The sequence below is a fragment of the Eutrigla gurnardus genome, assembly GCF_963514095.1.
Source record: "Eutrigla gurnardus genome assembly, chromosome: 7".
In the NCBI taxonomy this organism is placed as follows: domain Eukaryota; kingdom Metazoa; phylum Chordata; class Actinopteri; order Perciformes; family Triglidae; genus Eutrigla; species Eutrigla gurnardus.
The window spans coordinates 6,448,975-6,465,070 of record NC_139921.1 but is presented as its reverse complement, the minus strand read 5'-3'; the positions used below and the strand labels follow the sequence as shown (position 1 = coordinate 6,465,070).

At 44.0% G+C, this 16,096-nt stretch overlaps 2 protein-coding genes across 2 annotated transcripts in view; one reads left to right on the top strand and one right to left on the bottom strand.

Moving 5' to 3' along the window:
* Positions 1-10,864, bottom strand: part of rtn4ip1 (reticulon 4 interacting protein 1) — a 16,697-nt gene extending 5,833 nt beyond the window's left edge. Inside the window, exons 1-6 of the mRNA XM_084013994.1 lie at positions 10,435-10,864; positions 8,452-8,603; positions 3,765-3,833; positions 2,925-3,049; positions 2,612-2,660; positions 2,228-2,364 (exon numbers count right to left, since the gene is read on the bottom strand). Of these exons, the coding sequence (XP_083870120.1) occupies positions 2,228-2,364; positions 2,612-2,660; positions 2,925-3,049; positions 3,765-3,833; positions 8,452-8,603; positions 10,435-10,690 (788 nt within the window). The 5' untranslated portion in view covers positions 10,691-10,864. The remainder of the gene's footprint in view (positions 1-2,227; positions 2,365-2,611; positions 2,661-2,924; positions 3,050-3,764; positions 3,834-8,451; positions 8,604-10,434) is intronic.
* A 73-nt stretch (positions 10,865-10,937) lies between these two features.
* qrsl1 (glutaminyl-tRNA amidotransferase subunit QRSL1) lies at positions 10,938-16,096 on the top strand. The gene is made up of 11 exons (XM_084013993.1): positions 10,938-11,102; positions 12,199-12,358; positions 12,432-12,530; positions 12,604-12,700; positions 12,794-12,955; positions 13,081-13,256; positions 13,682-13,794; positions 14,087-14,279; positions 14,361-14,478; positions 14,660-14,865; positions 15,673-16,096. The coding sequence occupies exons 1-11, from the start codon at positions 11,079-11,081 to the stop codon at positions 15,870-15,872; spliced, it is 1,548 nt and encodes a 515-aa protein (XP_083870119.1). The 5' UTR covers positions 10,938-11,078; the 3' UTR covers positions 15,873-16,096.

Here is a 16,096-nt window from a genome sequence, read left to right as displayed (position 1 = left end):
ATAATCTCCCAGACCTCCAACCAACGACTCACCTGGACACCCCACCACTCTACTCAGAAGTCCAGCAAGCCATTGCAGGGCTGAAAAATAATAAAAGCGCTGGACCTGATGGAATCCCCGCAGAGGTTTTCAAACACGGAGGATACACCCTCACTCGTCGCCTGCACCTCCTGATTCATAACATCTGGGAACATGGGACAATCCCACAGGACTGGAAGGATGCAAACATCGTGGTCATTTATAAACAAAAAGGAGATAGAGCAGTATGCGGCAACAGCCGCGGAATCTCTCTCCTCTCCATCGCAGGGAAAGTCCTGGCTAAGGTCATGCTCAGCAGACTGGTTGAGCACATATCAGAAGCTGTGCTCCCAGAAACACAGTGTGGTTTCCGGAAAACAAGATCTACAACAGACATGGTATTTGTCTTGAGGCAGCTGCTGGAGAAGAGCAGGGAACAACACAAAGACCTCTACATAGCCTTCATCGACCTCAGCAAAGCCTTTGATACCGTCAACCGTGAGTTACTCTGGAAACACCTCTCCAAACTTGGGGTACCACCCAAGTTTCTCAGCATCCTTAAGCAGTTGCATGACGGGATGCAAGCCAGAGTCATCTCAGGAGAACTCCAATCAGAGTTTTTCAAGGTGAACGTTGGGGTGAAGCAAGGCTGTGTCTTGGCTCCGGTGCTCTTTAACATCCTCCTCTCTGCTGTCACCTGCCTCTTCCACCGGGTCATGGGACAAGAAGACGGTGTCCATGTGGAATACCGTCTTGATGGAAGCCTCTTTAACATCCGCAGGCTCCAGGCCCACACCAAGACAAAAACCCGCCAAATCTGTGAGCTTCAGTATGCTGACGACTGTGCCGTCATAGCTCACAGCCCGGACACTATGCAGCACGCCCTCAACAAAATATCCGGTCTTTATCAATCCTTTGGCCTACAGGTTAACACGCAAAAAACAGAGGTCATGTCCCATCTCACCACTCCCGCCCCCACACCCCCCAGTTTTCACATACACGGTGTTCCACTCAAAACAGTGGATCACTTCACCTACCTTGGGTCCACTCTGTCCTCATGCTGCTCCCTTGACACAGAAATACACACCCGGATCAACAAGGCCTCATCATCATTTGGACGCCTGCGCAGCAGGGTCTTTGAAAACGGCAACCTGAAGGTCAGCACCAAGGTTGCCGTTTACAACGCTGTCTGTCTCTCCACTCTGCTCTACGGGGCAGAGTCATGGACCCCATACCGCCGGCACATCACAAACCTGGAAGCATTCCACATCCGCTGCCTACAAAAGGTCCAGGGTCTGTCCTGGGAGGACCGAACCCCCCATACAGACATCCTCCGAAACACTGGCTCTGTCTGTATGGAGGCAGCTGTGGCAAAAAAACACCTGCGCTGGATCGGGCACACAATAAGAATGCCTGAACACCGCCTGCCCCGCCAAGTCCTCTACAGCGAGCTACTGGGCGCAAAGCGCTCCGCTGGAGGGCAGAAGCGGCGCTTCACAGACTACACAAGGGACCTCCTCAAGCGAGCGAACATCCCCCTCACACAACTGGAACCCCTGGCCACAAACAGATCTGCCTGGCAGGGAACCTGTGCCGCGGCAGTTCACCAAATACACAACAGGAACCAGGACAGAATATCTGAGCGGCGCACCCAGCGACACCGGCGGGAGGCTGGCATCCCCCTGGCGTCTGGCTTCCCATGCACCATCTGCGGGCGAGTGTGCGGCTCAAAAATTGGGCTCTACGCCCACGAAAAGTGGCACCAGCGGCAACGTCGCTGACCCCTCCCCCACCCCCAACCCCATCCCTGGAGCAAGAGTCGTCATCGGGAACGATGGACAGCCAAGAGTGTGTGTGTGTGTGTGTGTGTATGTGTGTTTGTGTGTGTGTGTGTGTGTGTGTGTATGTGTGTTTGTGTGTGTGTGTGTGTATGTGTCTGTGTGTGTGTGTGTGTGTGTGTGTCTGTGTGTGTGTGTCTGTGTGTCTGTGTCTGTGTGTGTGTGTGTGTGTGTGTGTGTGTGTGTCTGTGTGTGTGTGTGTGTGTGTGTGTCTGTGTGTCTGTGTGTCTGTGTGTCTGTGTGTCTGTGTCTGTGTGTGTGTGTGTGTGTGTGTGTGTGTGTGTGTGTGTGTGTGTGTGTGTGTGTGTGTGTGTCTGTGTGTGTGTGTGTGTGTGTGTGTGTGTGTGTCTGTGTGTGTGTGATTCTCTCACTTCTCCAGAGCACTAAGCGGCTCCTCAACAGGTCCAGCGGTGTAGTCCACCACATGGTCCGCCCCCAGGCCCCTCACAAGCCCCGCTGCATTCTGGGAGCAGGTTACCGTCACGTGGGCTCCCCAAGCCTTCAGCATCTGGACACGAATAACAGCTTGGGTAGTTTGTAAGTGTTCAACACACACGTTTGTGTTGCTGCAGAGAGCAGAGTGTATAATGGGTTACGTCTGTGTAACCTGAGCTACAGTATTCAGGCCACACAGTCTGAAACCTGACAGTCCCATCGCTGTTCTTGTGTATTTTACAGAGAGTGAATGTTTCTGAGCTCGGTGCCCTCAAAATGCTACACAACGAGTACATTATGCAGCTCCTCTTCGTCCGTACCTGTATAGCAAATGTCCCCACACCCCCGGATCCACCGAGGATCAGAATCCTGCGGGAGAAAGAGGAAAAGCACAATGTTTTCTACACTATTGTTGCGTTGGGATTCATCTGAAATGCACTCCAGGCATTAGTCTGAGCCGCTGCCAGAGCACCGCGTCCCTCATTACGGAGGGGGCCGACAGGGGCTCGGCTTAGAAGGAGCAGCGATGGAATAATTGGGTAGATCAAAGACAGGGAGCTCCTTCAGAGTGGACAGGGATTAACAGGTGGAGTGTGTGTGTGTGTGTGTTAGTGTGTGTGTGTGTGTGTGTACCGCTTCTTGGTGCAGGTGTCCTTACTGAGCCCCCCGGTGTTGACCAGCGCCGACCAGGCGGTGGTCGCCACATAGGGGACGGCCGCCGCCTCCGTGTGGCTCATGGACTTTGGTTTGTGGGACACCTGAGCACAAAAACACATTTAGAATCACCGCTGGGAAGTTACTTTAGGAATGTACTACGTCTTTATTAATACTATTACTTCAAAGTGATGGAACTTTACTTTTCTAAAACATTTTTGAAACTTTAATACAGGCACGGACATGCATTAAGGAGCAGTGAACTGGTGTTTACAATGTTTACTGAGATTATAAATCAAGTGAGAAGTCGAATCGTTTTCTCTTTACAACTAGAGGAGTCGCCCCCTGCTGGCCAGTCGAGGTTAGTAGAGTGGGTTAAACGACCAGACGACTCGTGTCAGTAGAACTTGAATCACGAGGGCAAACGAGCAGAATTAATGTTAAATTCCACTAATACGCTTTTTAACAAAATTAATACATTTGAATGTAATCAGCAAAAAATGTTTCTCCATAACCACATTACACATGACTTACTCCCTGACACAGTTTATATTAATAATATATAATATATGTTATAGGAGTACATGTGCTATGTCATTATTTAAAAGCATCTGAATGTGAACACAACTGTAAAAAGTCATTCTAGAAGGGGTGAAAAAGACGATGTTGAAACGTCTACCAAGAGGACAGTCATTCTACAGAACTGACAGTGATGAAATGATGAACTTCCAGAGGAAGAAGAAGCAAACCTCAACGGTGAACTGACAAATACTGTAACAGAGAAATTAGGTCAAGGCAACAACATTGGCTGAACCATACCTCGTTGGCACTCAGCACCACAAACTCAGCCAAGCTGCCCTGCTTCCACGGAGGGATGGCCGCCCACACCTGGTACACACACACACACACACACACACACACACACACACACACACACACACACACACACACACACACACACACACACACACACACACACACACACACACACACACACACACACACACACACACACAATTACAAAAGTAGCACATGTGTGACATCACACCGTGAGTCACTCTTACTGCTGCCTGAATTAGAATTGGCAAAAAGCAGGAGATGACTACATGAACTATTTCAAGCCCCAGTTTGTCTTCACAGAAACAGAAACATCAAGGTCATCAATACCATCCAAATCTACAACAAGATGGCTGCTAGGTGTTCATCAAGGTTGTAATTCGAAATAAACATGATATATACCTGAAAAGAAAAAAATACAGTCATCTGAGTTTTCTTTACTTGATTAAAAAAAAGTGAAAAGCTGAAAATCAATCAAAACAGCCATAAGAACATGTAGGCTATTAGGAAAGCGACTAACGATTGGTTCAATTATGAATTCTTCGTCAGTGAAAAGGCCCATCAGTGTATTCAGATGATGTCTTTTCTGTTTATCAAGAGTTGTTTAATTGCACGTTGGACATGCTATGTGTTCAGCGGTTATGTAATAATAATAACAATAACAATAATAATGGCATTTTTGCAAGAAAATTGATAACAAAAATAATTTATTTCCAATTAACTTTTGTTTATTAGTCAATAAATCTACCAGTTCTGATATAATCGTCTGAATTAGAAATCCTAACTCTCCAAAGTGGATCCATCAGTTTGCTGCCCTGGTTTAATCAGAGGGTCATTCCGTGTCATTTCATCAAATTTCTGAAAATCTTCCCACCTGACCATCTCAGAATGTCCTGAAAAAATTCAAGTACAAAGACACACTTGTTAATAGGACAAATCCAAAATATTAGTTCTCTACTGTCAACAGTTTTCTCATGAAACATCATTGAATGAAGGGTAGTTTAGACGGTTTTTGGCATCATGCTCTGAAAAGCCATTTTTAAACAGCAATATCTGGAAAACTATCTCACCTGTGGCCTTCATATTTTCTACAGTGTATATCTGTTACTAATAGCCTCCAGACATGGATACAAAATATGGTCTCTCTTAGATTATTAGTTTCACAGATATTAAGGCTCAAAAATGGAAGTTAACACATCTTTGCCCAACTTCAGAGTCATATTCCAAAAAACTGACAACACGTATCAGGTCCAAACTTACTTTTTATGAAAGATCATATTCTTGTTAAAATCATATTAAAAAATCAGGAGGGTGTTTTGCCTCATTTTGTCGCAGTGATTTTTTAAAATCCTGATATTGGTGGGGTTTTTGTGGCCGTTTTTGGTACTGCATGTCTTAATATCCTAATAGTAAACATCACAGCAGGGCAATTCAATTGTGTTTTTTACCATTTACCAAAGACTTACATGTGACTAAATGCTACTGATAAATTTAGCCTTATGAAAACATTAAAATGTAGCACAGTTGTAGTTACAGAGGGAATAAGTCCTTGAATGTGAGTTAAACATGCTGAAAGCAGCTTTTAATGTCTTAAACCATGAACAAACATAGCATAATATTGAAGACTGTACATTTTGTCATACTTTAAGTATATGAATTACACAACTAAATCAAATAATAATCTTAATTTGAGCATGAGATTTTACATTACAGTACAAAAGTCTCCAAAGTTTGATATTGAATAACAGTTTGTCTCTATGCTCACTATGAGAGAATATGTGAGTTATGATCAGAAATGGTGGATAGGAAGTATCAGAGATGTTTCAGATGAAGATGTACTGGTTCAGTTCATGCACCCACATGGCCCTGCCAAGAGTTTCTACTGGCCAAGAAGAGAAGATGTGCAATGTCCCACTGCAGCATAGAATTGCAAGGATTGACGTTCCCTCTACAGAAACTGGGTGCATGTATGCCATCAAAAAAGATGAGCACAACAGAGCAGAGATGTACATTAGACAATTTGTAAAGTGACTGACAAATTTATGAATGTGACGAAGCAATTGATGAAAAATGTGTGATCCCTCATAGTGAGCATAGAGACAAACTGTTATTCAATATCAAACTTTGGAGACTTTTCTACTGTAATGTAAAATATTTATGCTCAAATTACACTCAACAAAAATATAAACACACAAAGAAAAACTTGTAGTTATTGTTATGTGACAAAACAGAGTAACTATCCAAAAATAACAGTATAACTTTATCAATAAAGTGGCTTTAATTTGCGAGCATTAGGATCAATTTCAAAACAAAAGTCCTGGAGTAATGGCAGGAAGAACACAATGGGGGTCGATGATCCAAGTTCACAAACGTCAATAACGTGTGTGTCCACCATTAGCCTCACGCAGAGCGGTACACCGGCGACGCATGGACATCATGGTTGCCGATCATGGCCTGGGGGATGTTGTCCCATTCCTCCTGCAGAGCCACTTGAAGTTGGCGGCCGTTCTGGGGAACCGGAACCCGCTGGCGGACACGCCTATCCAGAACATCCCAAAGGTGTTCGATAGGTGACATGTGTGGTGAATATGGCGGCCAGTTGAGGACAGGAATACCCTCCTGTTCAAGGAAGTCCCTGCATATCCTGGCAATGTGCGGGCGGGCATTATCTTGTTGGAAGGTCAGATGATGGAGTTCAACAAAGGGCACGACAATTGGTCTCAGGATTTCATCTCGGTAATGTTGCCCATTCAGGTTGCCATCAATGAAATGCAGACACGTGTGCTGTCCATAGCAAATGCCTGCCCACACCATCACACTAGCGCCACCATGAGCCACCCGTTGCAGAACATTGGCGTCAGCGTTAACGCTCACCAACACGGCGCCAAACACGGAGTCTGCCATCAGCATGGTACAGCTGGAGCCGAGACTCATCACTGACAGTGGAATGATGCACATTCAGTTGTGTTGCCACAGCTGTAACGCTCGACCCAGCACTCAGCATGCCAATGGCACGCTCCCTCATGATTTGTGACATCTGTGGCATATTGACAAGTGACAAAAGTCCACATTTTGGTGTGCCCTTTTATTGACCAGACCAGAAGGAGTGTCTGTGTACCGGTCACGCATATTGACCACCACTCTGCCATGCTCCATGACTCTCGTGAGTTGAAATACTCAATCTGAGATTGTAGCCAATAGGAGTGGCCAAGTGACACTGGACTACTGGGTTTGAGCAAAACAAATCATTCCATAAACAAATGCATCAAGAATCTGAACAAAGGTCTTGACATTCTATTTTTGTTCACCATTTCAAGTTCGTGCGTTTATATTTTTGTTGAGTATAAGATTATTATTTGATTTGGTTGTGTAATGTATGTACTTAAAGTATGACAAAATGTACAGTCTTCAATATTATGCTATGTTTGTTCATGGTTTAAGACATTAAAAGCTGCTTTCAGCATGTTTAACTCACATTCAAGGACTTATTGCCTCTGTAACTACAACTGTGCTACATTTTAATGTTTTCGTGAGGCTAAATTTATCAGTAGCATTTAGTCACATGTAAGTCTTTGGTAAATGGTAAAAAACACAATTGAAATGCCCTCATGTGATGTTTACTGGTAGAATATTAGGACATGCAGTACCAAAACCGGCCACAAAAACCCCATCAATATCAGGATTTTAAAAAATCACTGCGACAAAATGAGGCAAAACACCCTCCTGATTTTTTAATATGATTTTAACAAGAATATGATCTTTCAAAAAAAGTAAGTTTGGACCTGATACGTGTTGTCAGTTTTTTGGAATATGACTCTGAAGTTGGGCAAAGATGTGTTTACTTCCATTTTTGAGCCTTAATATCTGTGAAACTAATCATCTGAGAGAAACCATATTTTGTAGAATGTTTAAGCTAACACCAGAGATAGAGGCAGAAGTGATAGAAGTCTTTTATCTGCAAAAATGGGAGCTCAGCTACTCTTCAAATGTACTACTTTATTTCAACAAGCCACATTTTAAGTACCTACCATACTAGGTTATCATTGAGCTACACCCCTGATATTTCATGTCTGGAGGCTATTAGTAACAGATAAACACTGTAGAAATTTTGAAGGCCACAGGTGAGATAGTTTTCTAGATATTGCTGTTTAAAAATGGCTTTTCAGAGCATGATGCCAAAAACCGTCTAAACTACCCTTCATTCACTGACGTTTCATGAGAAAACTGTTGACAGTAGAGACCTAATATTTTGGATTTGTCCTATTAACAAGTGTGTCTTTGTACTAAAAAAATGTCAGGACATTCTGAGATGGTCAGGTGGGAGGTATTTGATGAAATGACACGGAATGACCCCAGACAATCCTTCTCTGGCTCAAAGGGCCAGGATGTGGAAAAGACTCGCGTCCCGTCATGTTTCTCTAAGCCAGGTGGAGATGACGGCATGTAATCCGGGTGGAGAGATCGCTGTGACACTGCCAACACTGTGGTGGATGAGCCGGGTCACCGTGGTGCTCAGGTGGTCACGATGCTCCGGCGTATTACAGGAGCCTCACGTCAGCGAGGAAAACCACCACAGCACCATGACCAGACGCTTTACATGCATGCTTTCTTCATACATGACTCAGTGTGTGCAGGACAAACAGTAGACATAACCATGGTAATCTCCCACCTCATCGCTTTCTCTGAAGTACTTCACATCCAGGCCACACTCCATGATGACCCCCGACACGTCTCGTCCCAGGATGAGGGGGAACTCGCTGCCCGTCTGCTTGATGTTCAGAGGGTCTCTCTTCATAGACAGTGTCGCAGCGCCGTAGCCACCTGACAGGGAGGACAGGGTTCCCATTACATCACATGTTGCACGATGTGGCATTGTGGTTCATGTTAACGATACAAAACGAAAAATACTGGGTTCAAGTTAACATGGCAACGTAACAACTAACGTAGAATATACAACAAGCAGTTACGTGACAGCGTTTAGTTAAACAAAGTGTATGTCGAGCCATAATATCGTTTCTTGTCCGTTTTATTTCGACACATGCAGTTCTTGAGGTGTACACAGGGTGGAGCATTGATCTAAAAAGTGTAATAGTTAACTCCAAGGTGATGGGATTCAGGTGTGTGTGGGAAGGAGGGGTCAAACAGTTAATGACCTGTTGGCGTGTTGACATATTGCTTTGTTCCATTGTTCGCTGATTTGAATATGAACATGAATGGCAAATATATGTATCTCCGCATTCAAAGGTTTACTGGACTGTAGTTTATTTTTAGCCCGTAACACGCATCCCAAACAAATCTTGCCCCTCAGTGGCTTTTAGTTTGGTTGTATAGTCACTTTACTTTTGGGACACAAACAGCAGTCTACTGGGTGAAAGTCCTACGTATGTTTGACTCGTCCACCTCCAATCTTTGCATCCTGGCAACTTGGCAGTTTATACTGTTTAAAAATAAAATATATTTTTGATTGAACTACCTAGCCTTTTGGAGAAAAACATGTACACATATACCTATGAATCCATCAATCCATCTGAAAACAGACCCCACAAGATGTTTTTGTGCAGTTTCAGTGTACAGGCCCTGAAATGAGAAATTTAGTAGGTAGTAGGTCGATGGTGGTTAAACCACTCTGTCCAGTAACTGAATGGCTGCAGACTTTTTCATACTGTAAAATCTGAGTCAAGGTCAATGGGTGTCTCCAAATTGGCACCAAGAAATACAGTAACCATGTCTGGCATCATGTGCCCCAGAATGAGTCACCTTGTTACAGTTGAAGAGGCAGGAAGTAGGTTTCGTAATCACCACCTACGACAACGGTTCAGTTTGGTTTTGTAAGAACAGATACTATGTGGAAGTCACTGCATGAATTTAACAAAATGGGGTAGAGGAAGGTTCACATCAAATAAAACAACAACAAGAAGAACAAGAAGTCATTGCCCATAATGTGGGTTTTAATGACTGATTATGCAAAATGTTGCTTTGGCAGATGAGACAGAGCTCAGACAGACATCCTTTGTGTTGTTGCATTCATATAGTCATCCTAACACCATGTGAGGTAGAGACAAAATAACACGCACAGTATGGGATAATCAAAAGTGAAATTCAACAAGAGAAACTTAGTTTTCCACCACAAAAACTATCACTGCCTTTGCCCCCCTCTATCCTCCCCCACACTAACCACAACCAGACTGCTAGAACAGCCACTAGAATGAATGATACATATATATACAGTATATATATATATGTATATATATATATATATATATATATATATATATATATATATATATATATATATATATATATATACAGTATATATATATTTAAATATATATATTGCTTTCCTGCAGTTATATTTCCACATTTCCATGAAAACAAATATATGTGCCCCCAAACACTCTGGATCTTAAGAAACTCCAAGCTTTTTTATTTGAATTGACTTTACTGGTTGCAGTGTTTGTATTATTGTATACTGATTATAGTTATACTTTAATATTTTAATGTTAGTGTTGTTTGGCTGCTTGGTTTGTTTGTTTGTACCTATTATTCTCTTCTATTCTAATTCTATTATTATTGTTTGTTAAAGCACCTCGGGCTACATTTACATTTACATGAACGAGATGATATGCAGCAGCGTGTCACACCAGTGACTCACCTCTCATGCTGACGTCAATGGGGTTCAGTCCGGCTGCATGCACTTTGACAATGACTTCATTGGGGTAGTTGATGACGGGGAAACTACCATTCTTAGTGAACCGCAACACGTCGTTGCCTCCGTATTTGTCAAGCACCCATGCGGGCATTATAGTCATGCAGCTGTTGGTGGCGCTGAACTGTCTGGTGTGCCTGCCGTGAAACGTACTGCGGCGGAGCAACCGGCAACCGGACGCTAACCGTCCCGCAGAACTCATCTTGTTTGCAGCTTAAACGGCAGAATGAACTGGCGCTGCTGTAAATGCGCAGACGGGACTGATTCTAGCTGGACTGAAGTCCTCTACAGTCCCCGACTGTTAACATATTCTTCTTGTAAACACGCGTTAACGTAAATAAAGTCCAGAGTTGACGGTCACGTCAAACCAACGTCCTCAGAACATGCCGCTTCCATAGAAAACACGGTGTCCATGACGGCGAGCCCGTCCGCCAATCAGAGCGCGGCTTCCTCAACGGCTGTCCAATGACAGAACGCGCTGGTGTACGCCGGTGACCCAAACAAACATGGCGGCCTCCTAGCTAGCTAGCGCTGCACACTGCGCGAAGGTTGTTATTAATTTGAAAGGTTTGCGCCGGAATGCTGTAAACATGCTGAACATGACGATACGAGAGGTAACCGCGGTTATTCCCTCCCTCTTAGTCTGGTTGTTGTTGTGCTTTCATATGGAAACTATAAACGTTAATGTTGTGTGTGTGTGTAGTGACGACGTCACGTAGTGATTTTAAAACGTATTTCCCAGACAGGGATATTTGTATTATTTATTTTGGGTCATGCGAGTTTTGTTTGTAGCTTGTTAACATTTAAGTTGCCATTTATCAAAATATATCATATTTCCCGTGCTGTATTTTGCTGTTTGACTTTCCACGGTTTTGTGAGTGGTTGTTATGGTTACGGCCAATTCACCACTTACAACCAATATCACACTTACACTGTTATAGTAGTGAAGTCTTTTAGGTTTTGTTCTTAAAGCTCACAAATGAATGGGTTTAAAATACCGTTAATATTCTGTTATGTACGGATACACGTTCATTATATCACTAAACTATACAACTATACAGGAAATAAACAATACCTATCACTCTATTTACATGGTAATAGGTATTGTTTATTTATTGTATAGTTTATTATTATTATTGTGTTATCATTGTTGTTGTTTCTTGTTTTTGTTGTTTGCACTTATATATCTTGTTTCTATGTTTTTTTTCTGACCCACTGCTGCTTAATCATTTCCCAGTCTGGGATTAATAAACTAATTATATAGTATTCTATTCTATTTAGGACAATATATTAATTAATAATATATTATTGGCATATGGATGACTGACAGCATTACTGTGAGGCTAATTTTATGACACCATTTGGGTCATTTAATCTGTTGAAATTAATCACACTTTACTATTTATTTCAATGTGAAATATTTATTTGTGAAGAAATGTGTTGTCAAATAAATGTAGTAGAGTACAAACTTCTGAAATGTAATGGAAGTAGAAGTATACATTAAGTAAAACGTGTAAATACCCAAATCTACAGTGATGTTTTTATGGATGCCATTTCAAGATAAAAGTAAGAAAAGCACTTGGTGCTGCCTTCAGGGTCCTGGTGTTGTGCTGTCATGGTTTACAGGGAGCCATTGTTCATGTTATCTGTCCTTCTACTACGAGTCAGGACTATTGTGTCTGTGAGTGACGTTTGGTCATTGTTCTCCAGGCGTCTTCGGCGCTCAGGAAGGGAAGCGTCTCCCCCACGGAGCTTTGTAGGAAATGTCTGAACCGCATCAAGAAAACACGCCATCTTAACGCTTACATCACTGTGACGGAGGAGCTGGCACTGAAGCAGGCTCTAGAAGCAGAAACCAGACTGCTGCGAGGTGAGGACACATCGCTGTGTGTTTCTGTTTGCTCTGCAGAGTCGAAGGTGTTACTGATCTGGTTTTACTTCAGGTGCACCCAAAGGTCTCCTGGATGGAATCCCATTTGCAGTAAAGGACAACTTCTGCACAGAAAACATCCAGACGACGTGTGCTTCCAGGATGCTTAAAAGTCTGTTGAACCTCAGTCACAGTTACTGTGTGGTGTATTTTCCAATGATAACCAACTGGTACTTGTGCTACAGACTACACTCCACCCTACAATGCTACAGTGGTCCAGAAGCTTTTTGACGAAGGGGCTGTTCTAGTGGGGAAGACCAACATGGATGAGTTTGCTATGGGGTCAGTGTGACGTTACAAAACCCTGTTTCATAAATTGCTTGATGCAACTCTGACTGGTTGTGGTGATGACTTATTTATGTTTTTGTCTGGCAGTTCGGGCTCCACCGACGGGGTTTTCGGTCCGGTGAGAAACCCCTGGAGCTACGCTCCTCCCTACAGGGAGCAGACCGGGGCAACGCCAGACTCTGACTGGGTCATCACTGGAGGAAGTTCAGGAGGAAGTGCTGCAGCTGTGGCCTCACTCACCAGCTACCTGTGAGGGAACACACTCACCAGTTTAGGGGAACAGTTACAAAGAGGAAGAAAATGCACACCAAGAAGTTGAGAAGAAACAATTGTGTTTACAAATTCAAATGTACTGTTTTTAAATTGCCTGGCAGGGCTCTGGGTTCAGACACCGGTGGTTCCACTCGTAATCCTGGAGCGCTGTGTGGTGTCGTGGCCCTGAAGCCCACCTACGGGCTGCTGTCCAGACACGGCCTCATCCCCCTGGTTAACTCCATGGACGTCCCCGGCATCATGACCCGCAGTGTCAGCGATGCAGCCATCGTCTTAGGTAGGGAACTATGGACCACCAAGTACGACAACATTTAATGCACAGTACATGTCCTTCACCCTTAAGGGTCATATACAGTACATCAGAAGTTAACCATTGGCTCCCCAGGAAGACAAAACCTCTCCATACCCCAGCAGCCTTGACATCAAGCCCACTCAAATAACCAATACATAAAATTATTAAACATCCAGATAAATGTTGTTGTTTTTTTAAATAATTAAGTCACAATAACACAAGGAATGTGTGTTTTTAGGTGTGGTTATAGATCTTGTCTGTAATAAGCACAGGATTCTCATCCTGACAAGTAAACGATGCACAATTTAAAATGTCTTTCGGTTGAGAAACCAGCTTTTCCACAGGGCCCCTTTGAATCTGTCCTTGTAATGGAAAGAATACGTGACATTGGGTTTTGCTCCGTCACACAGGTGTCCTCCAAGGCCTTGATGTTCAGGACTCAACAACAACTCCTGTTCCCTCGTCACTGACGGAGCTACCTGAACACTTCGATGTCAGGGACATCTGTGTAGGCATCCCGAAGGTGACTTTATTAAAACCATCGTCTCCTCTGTATTATCTCAGCATCACTGGCTCCATATTTCACTTAAAAATGAAAATATGAAACACTTGAAGATCACTGAAATCCTCAAGCTATCAGAAGCTAAACGTACGATGCAGACCTGTACCACATCAACATAAAACGTGTTGAGGAAGTCGACAACAATAGAAGAAACCGTTGATATTATGAGGCTTTTTCATGAAGACTAATGTTTGTTATACAGTATGTTCGTGTTGTGACTCAAACGTCTCTGTCCTGTCTGAATGGACATCAGGAGTACCACGCCCCGGGCCTGTCCGAGGAGACTCTGGCCCAATGGAGTCGTGTTGCTGACATGTTTGAGAGGGCGGGGGCGCGGGTGGAGCAGGTCTCCCTCCCCCACACCCAGCACTCCATCGTGTGCTACAGCGTCCTGTGCCAAGTGGAGGTGGCGTCTAACATGGCCCGGTTCGACGGCCTTGAATACGGTACGAACCACAGGAATGTGTGGGATTACTTAACAGTCCAAAATCAGAAAAGGCTATTGATTGCCATCTCCGCCCTGTCAGGCCATCGCAGCGAGGTGAGCAGCTCCACGGAGGCCATGTACGCCTCGAGCCGACACGAAGGCTTCAACGACGCGGTGCGCGGGAGGATACTGTGTGGGAACTACTTCCTGCTCGAACAGTAAGACAACACATGGAACCTGATTCAGTTCACTTGCTACACGCCAGCGTAGAGCTGGCACTTTAAAACTCTGACCTTTTCACGAGGACGTTTACCAGCTTGTCTTGTTATGGAATATATAAGATTATAAACTGTCTAGTGAAGCTCTTAACTGTCGGCATCCCATCCCCCGTTTTACCAGGAACTACCAGCACTACTTTGTAAAGGCTCAGAGAATCCGCCGGCTCATCGCAGACGATTTCAAACGCGTGTTCAGCTCGGGTGTGGATGTGCTGCTGACGCCCACCACTTTGAGCGACGCAGCCCGTTACTCCGACTTCACACAGGAAGACAACCGAACGCGCAGCGTGCAGGAGGACGTCCTCACCCAGTCAGTCAACATGGCAGGTAGGCACAGACACAAGAAACACAACACACACGGCTCAGGAGAGTGTGGGAGGATTCAGGAACTTGTATATTTTACACGCTTGGATACACACACTATATACACCCACACATCCAAAAACCTTTCACCCACAAATACTTCACTTTAGTATTCCTCATACTTCCCACCACAAAATACTCTTTGGTCGAAGGGAAATGTAGTTTTTTTACGATTGCTATGACACATTTTTCAGTACTTTTAACAAGTTTCCTAAAGTCTTAACACAGTGCAACATCCGTCTGTGTAAGATATACAGTTAACACAAATTTAAAATGCTTGAACTTCTTTCACACACAAGCTCAACCAAGACCAAATTAATGGGTTTTACTGTACAAATGCTTTCACACAGTATGTCAGATCAGATAGCATCATGTCCAGCAGTATAAACAGGCTCTGAGCCGGTCTACACTGTGTTATGATGGATTCAATGTTGGAAGAGAACATGTGTATTATTGTATTTTGAAGATGAATGTTGGTGCGTTAAGAGTTTAGGAACATTGTATTGAAAGTATTGGAAAATATTGTTTTAGCGATCATAAAAACAACTGTGATGGGGGAAATTAGAATTTCACATCTCTCTTCTCTGTTAATCTCTGATGGCAAAGATAATCATAAACCAGTCAACAGATAATCCTAATTCCACCTCGGAGCCTTAAAGGAGTGTTTCCATTCAGTTCAGGCTCTTCTGCCTTTTTCTCCTTCTCAAACCAACTTAAAACCAACCGTGAGATTCTCAGCGTTGCCTTTCCCTCAACCTTCCTTCCCTCCAGGTCTCCCTGCCGTCTCTGTGCCAACTGCCTTGTCTACACGGGGCCTTCCCATTGGTTTACAGCTCATAGGCCCCACCCTCCAAGACAAGAAGCTGCTCGGTGTGGCCCAGTGGGTCGAGCAGAGGGTCGGGTTTCCCTCCATCCGTGAGCACGGCGACTCCAGCGTAGCGACCCACAGAGTGCAGACTTCAGCTGCGTGAACAGACCTGGACACGACAACTGACGCCGAGTCACACGGACGACTGAAAGTGGGACTGATGGACGTTCTTGGCCCGTGATATGTCAGGACATTTTCAGCCAACAGTTCAGGTTTTGGACTCATTAAACAGCATGCATCATGTTTTGTTCAATGTGTGACCTGCTGCTGTGTGTCTGAAGGTATCCCCATTAAAGATACCGGTATGCAAGTTGACTGGTTTATTGT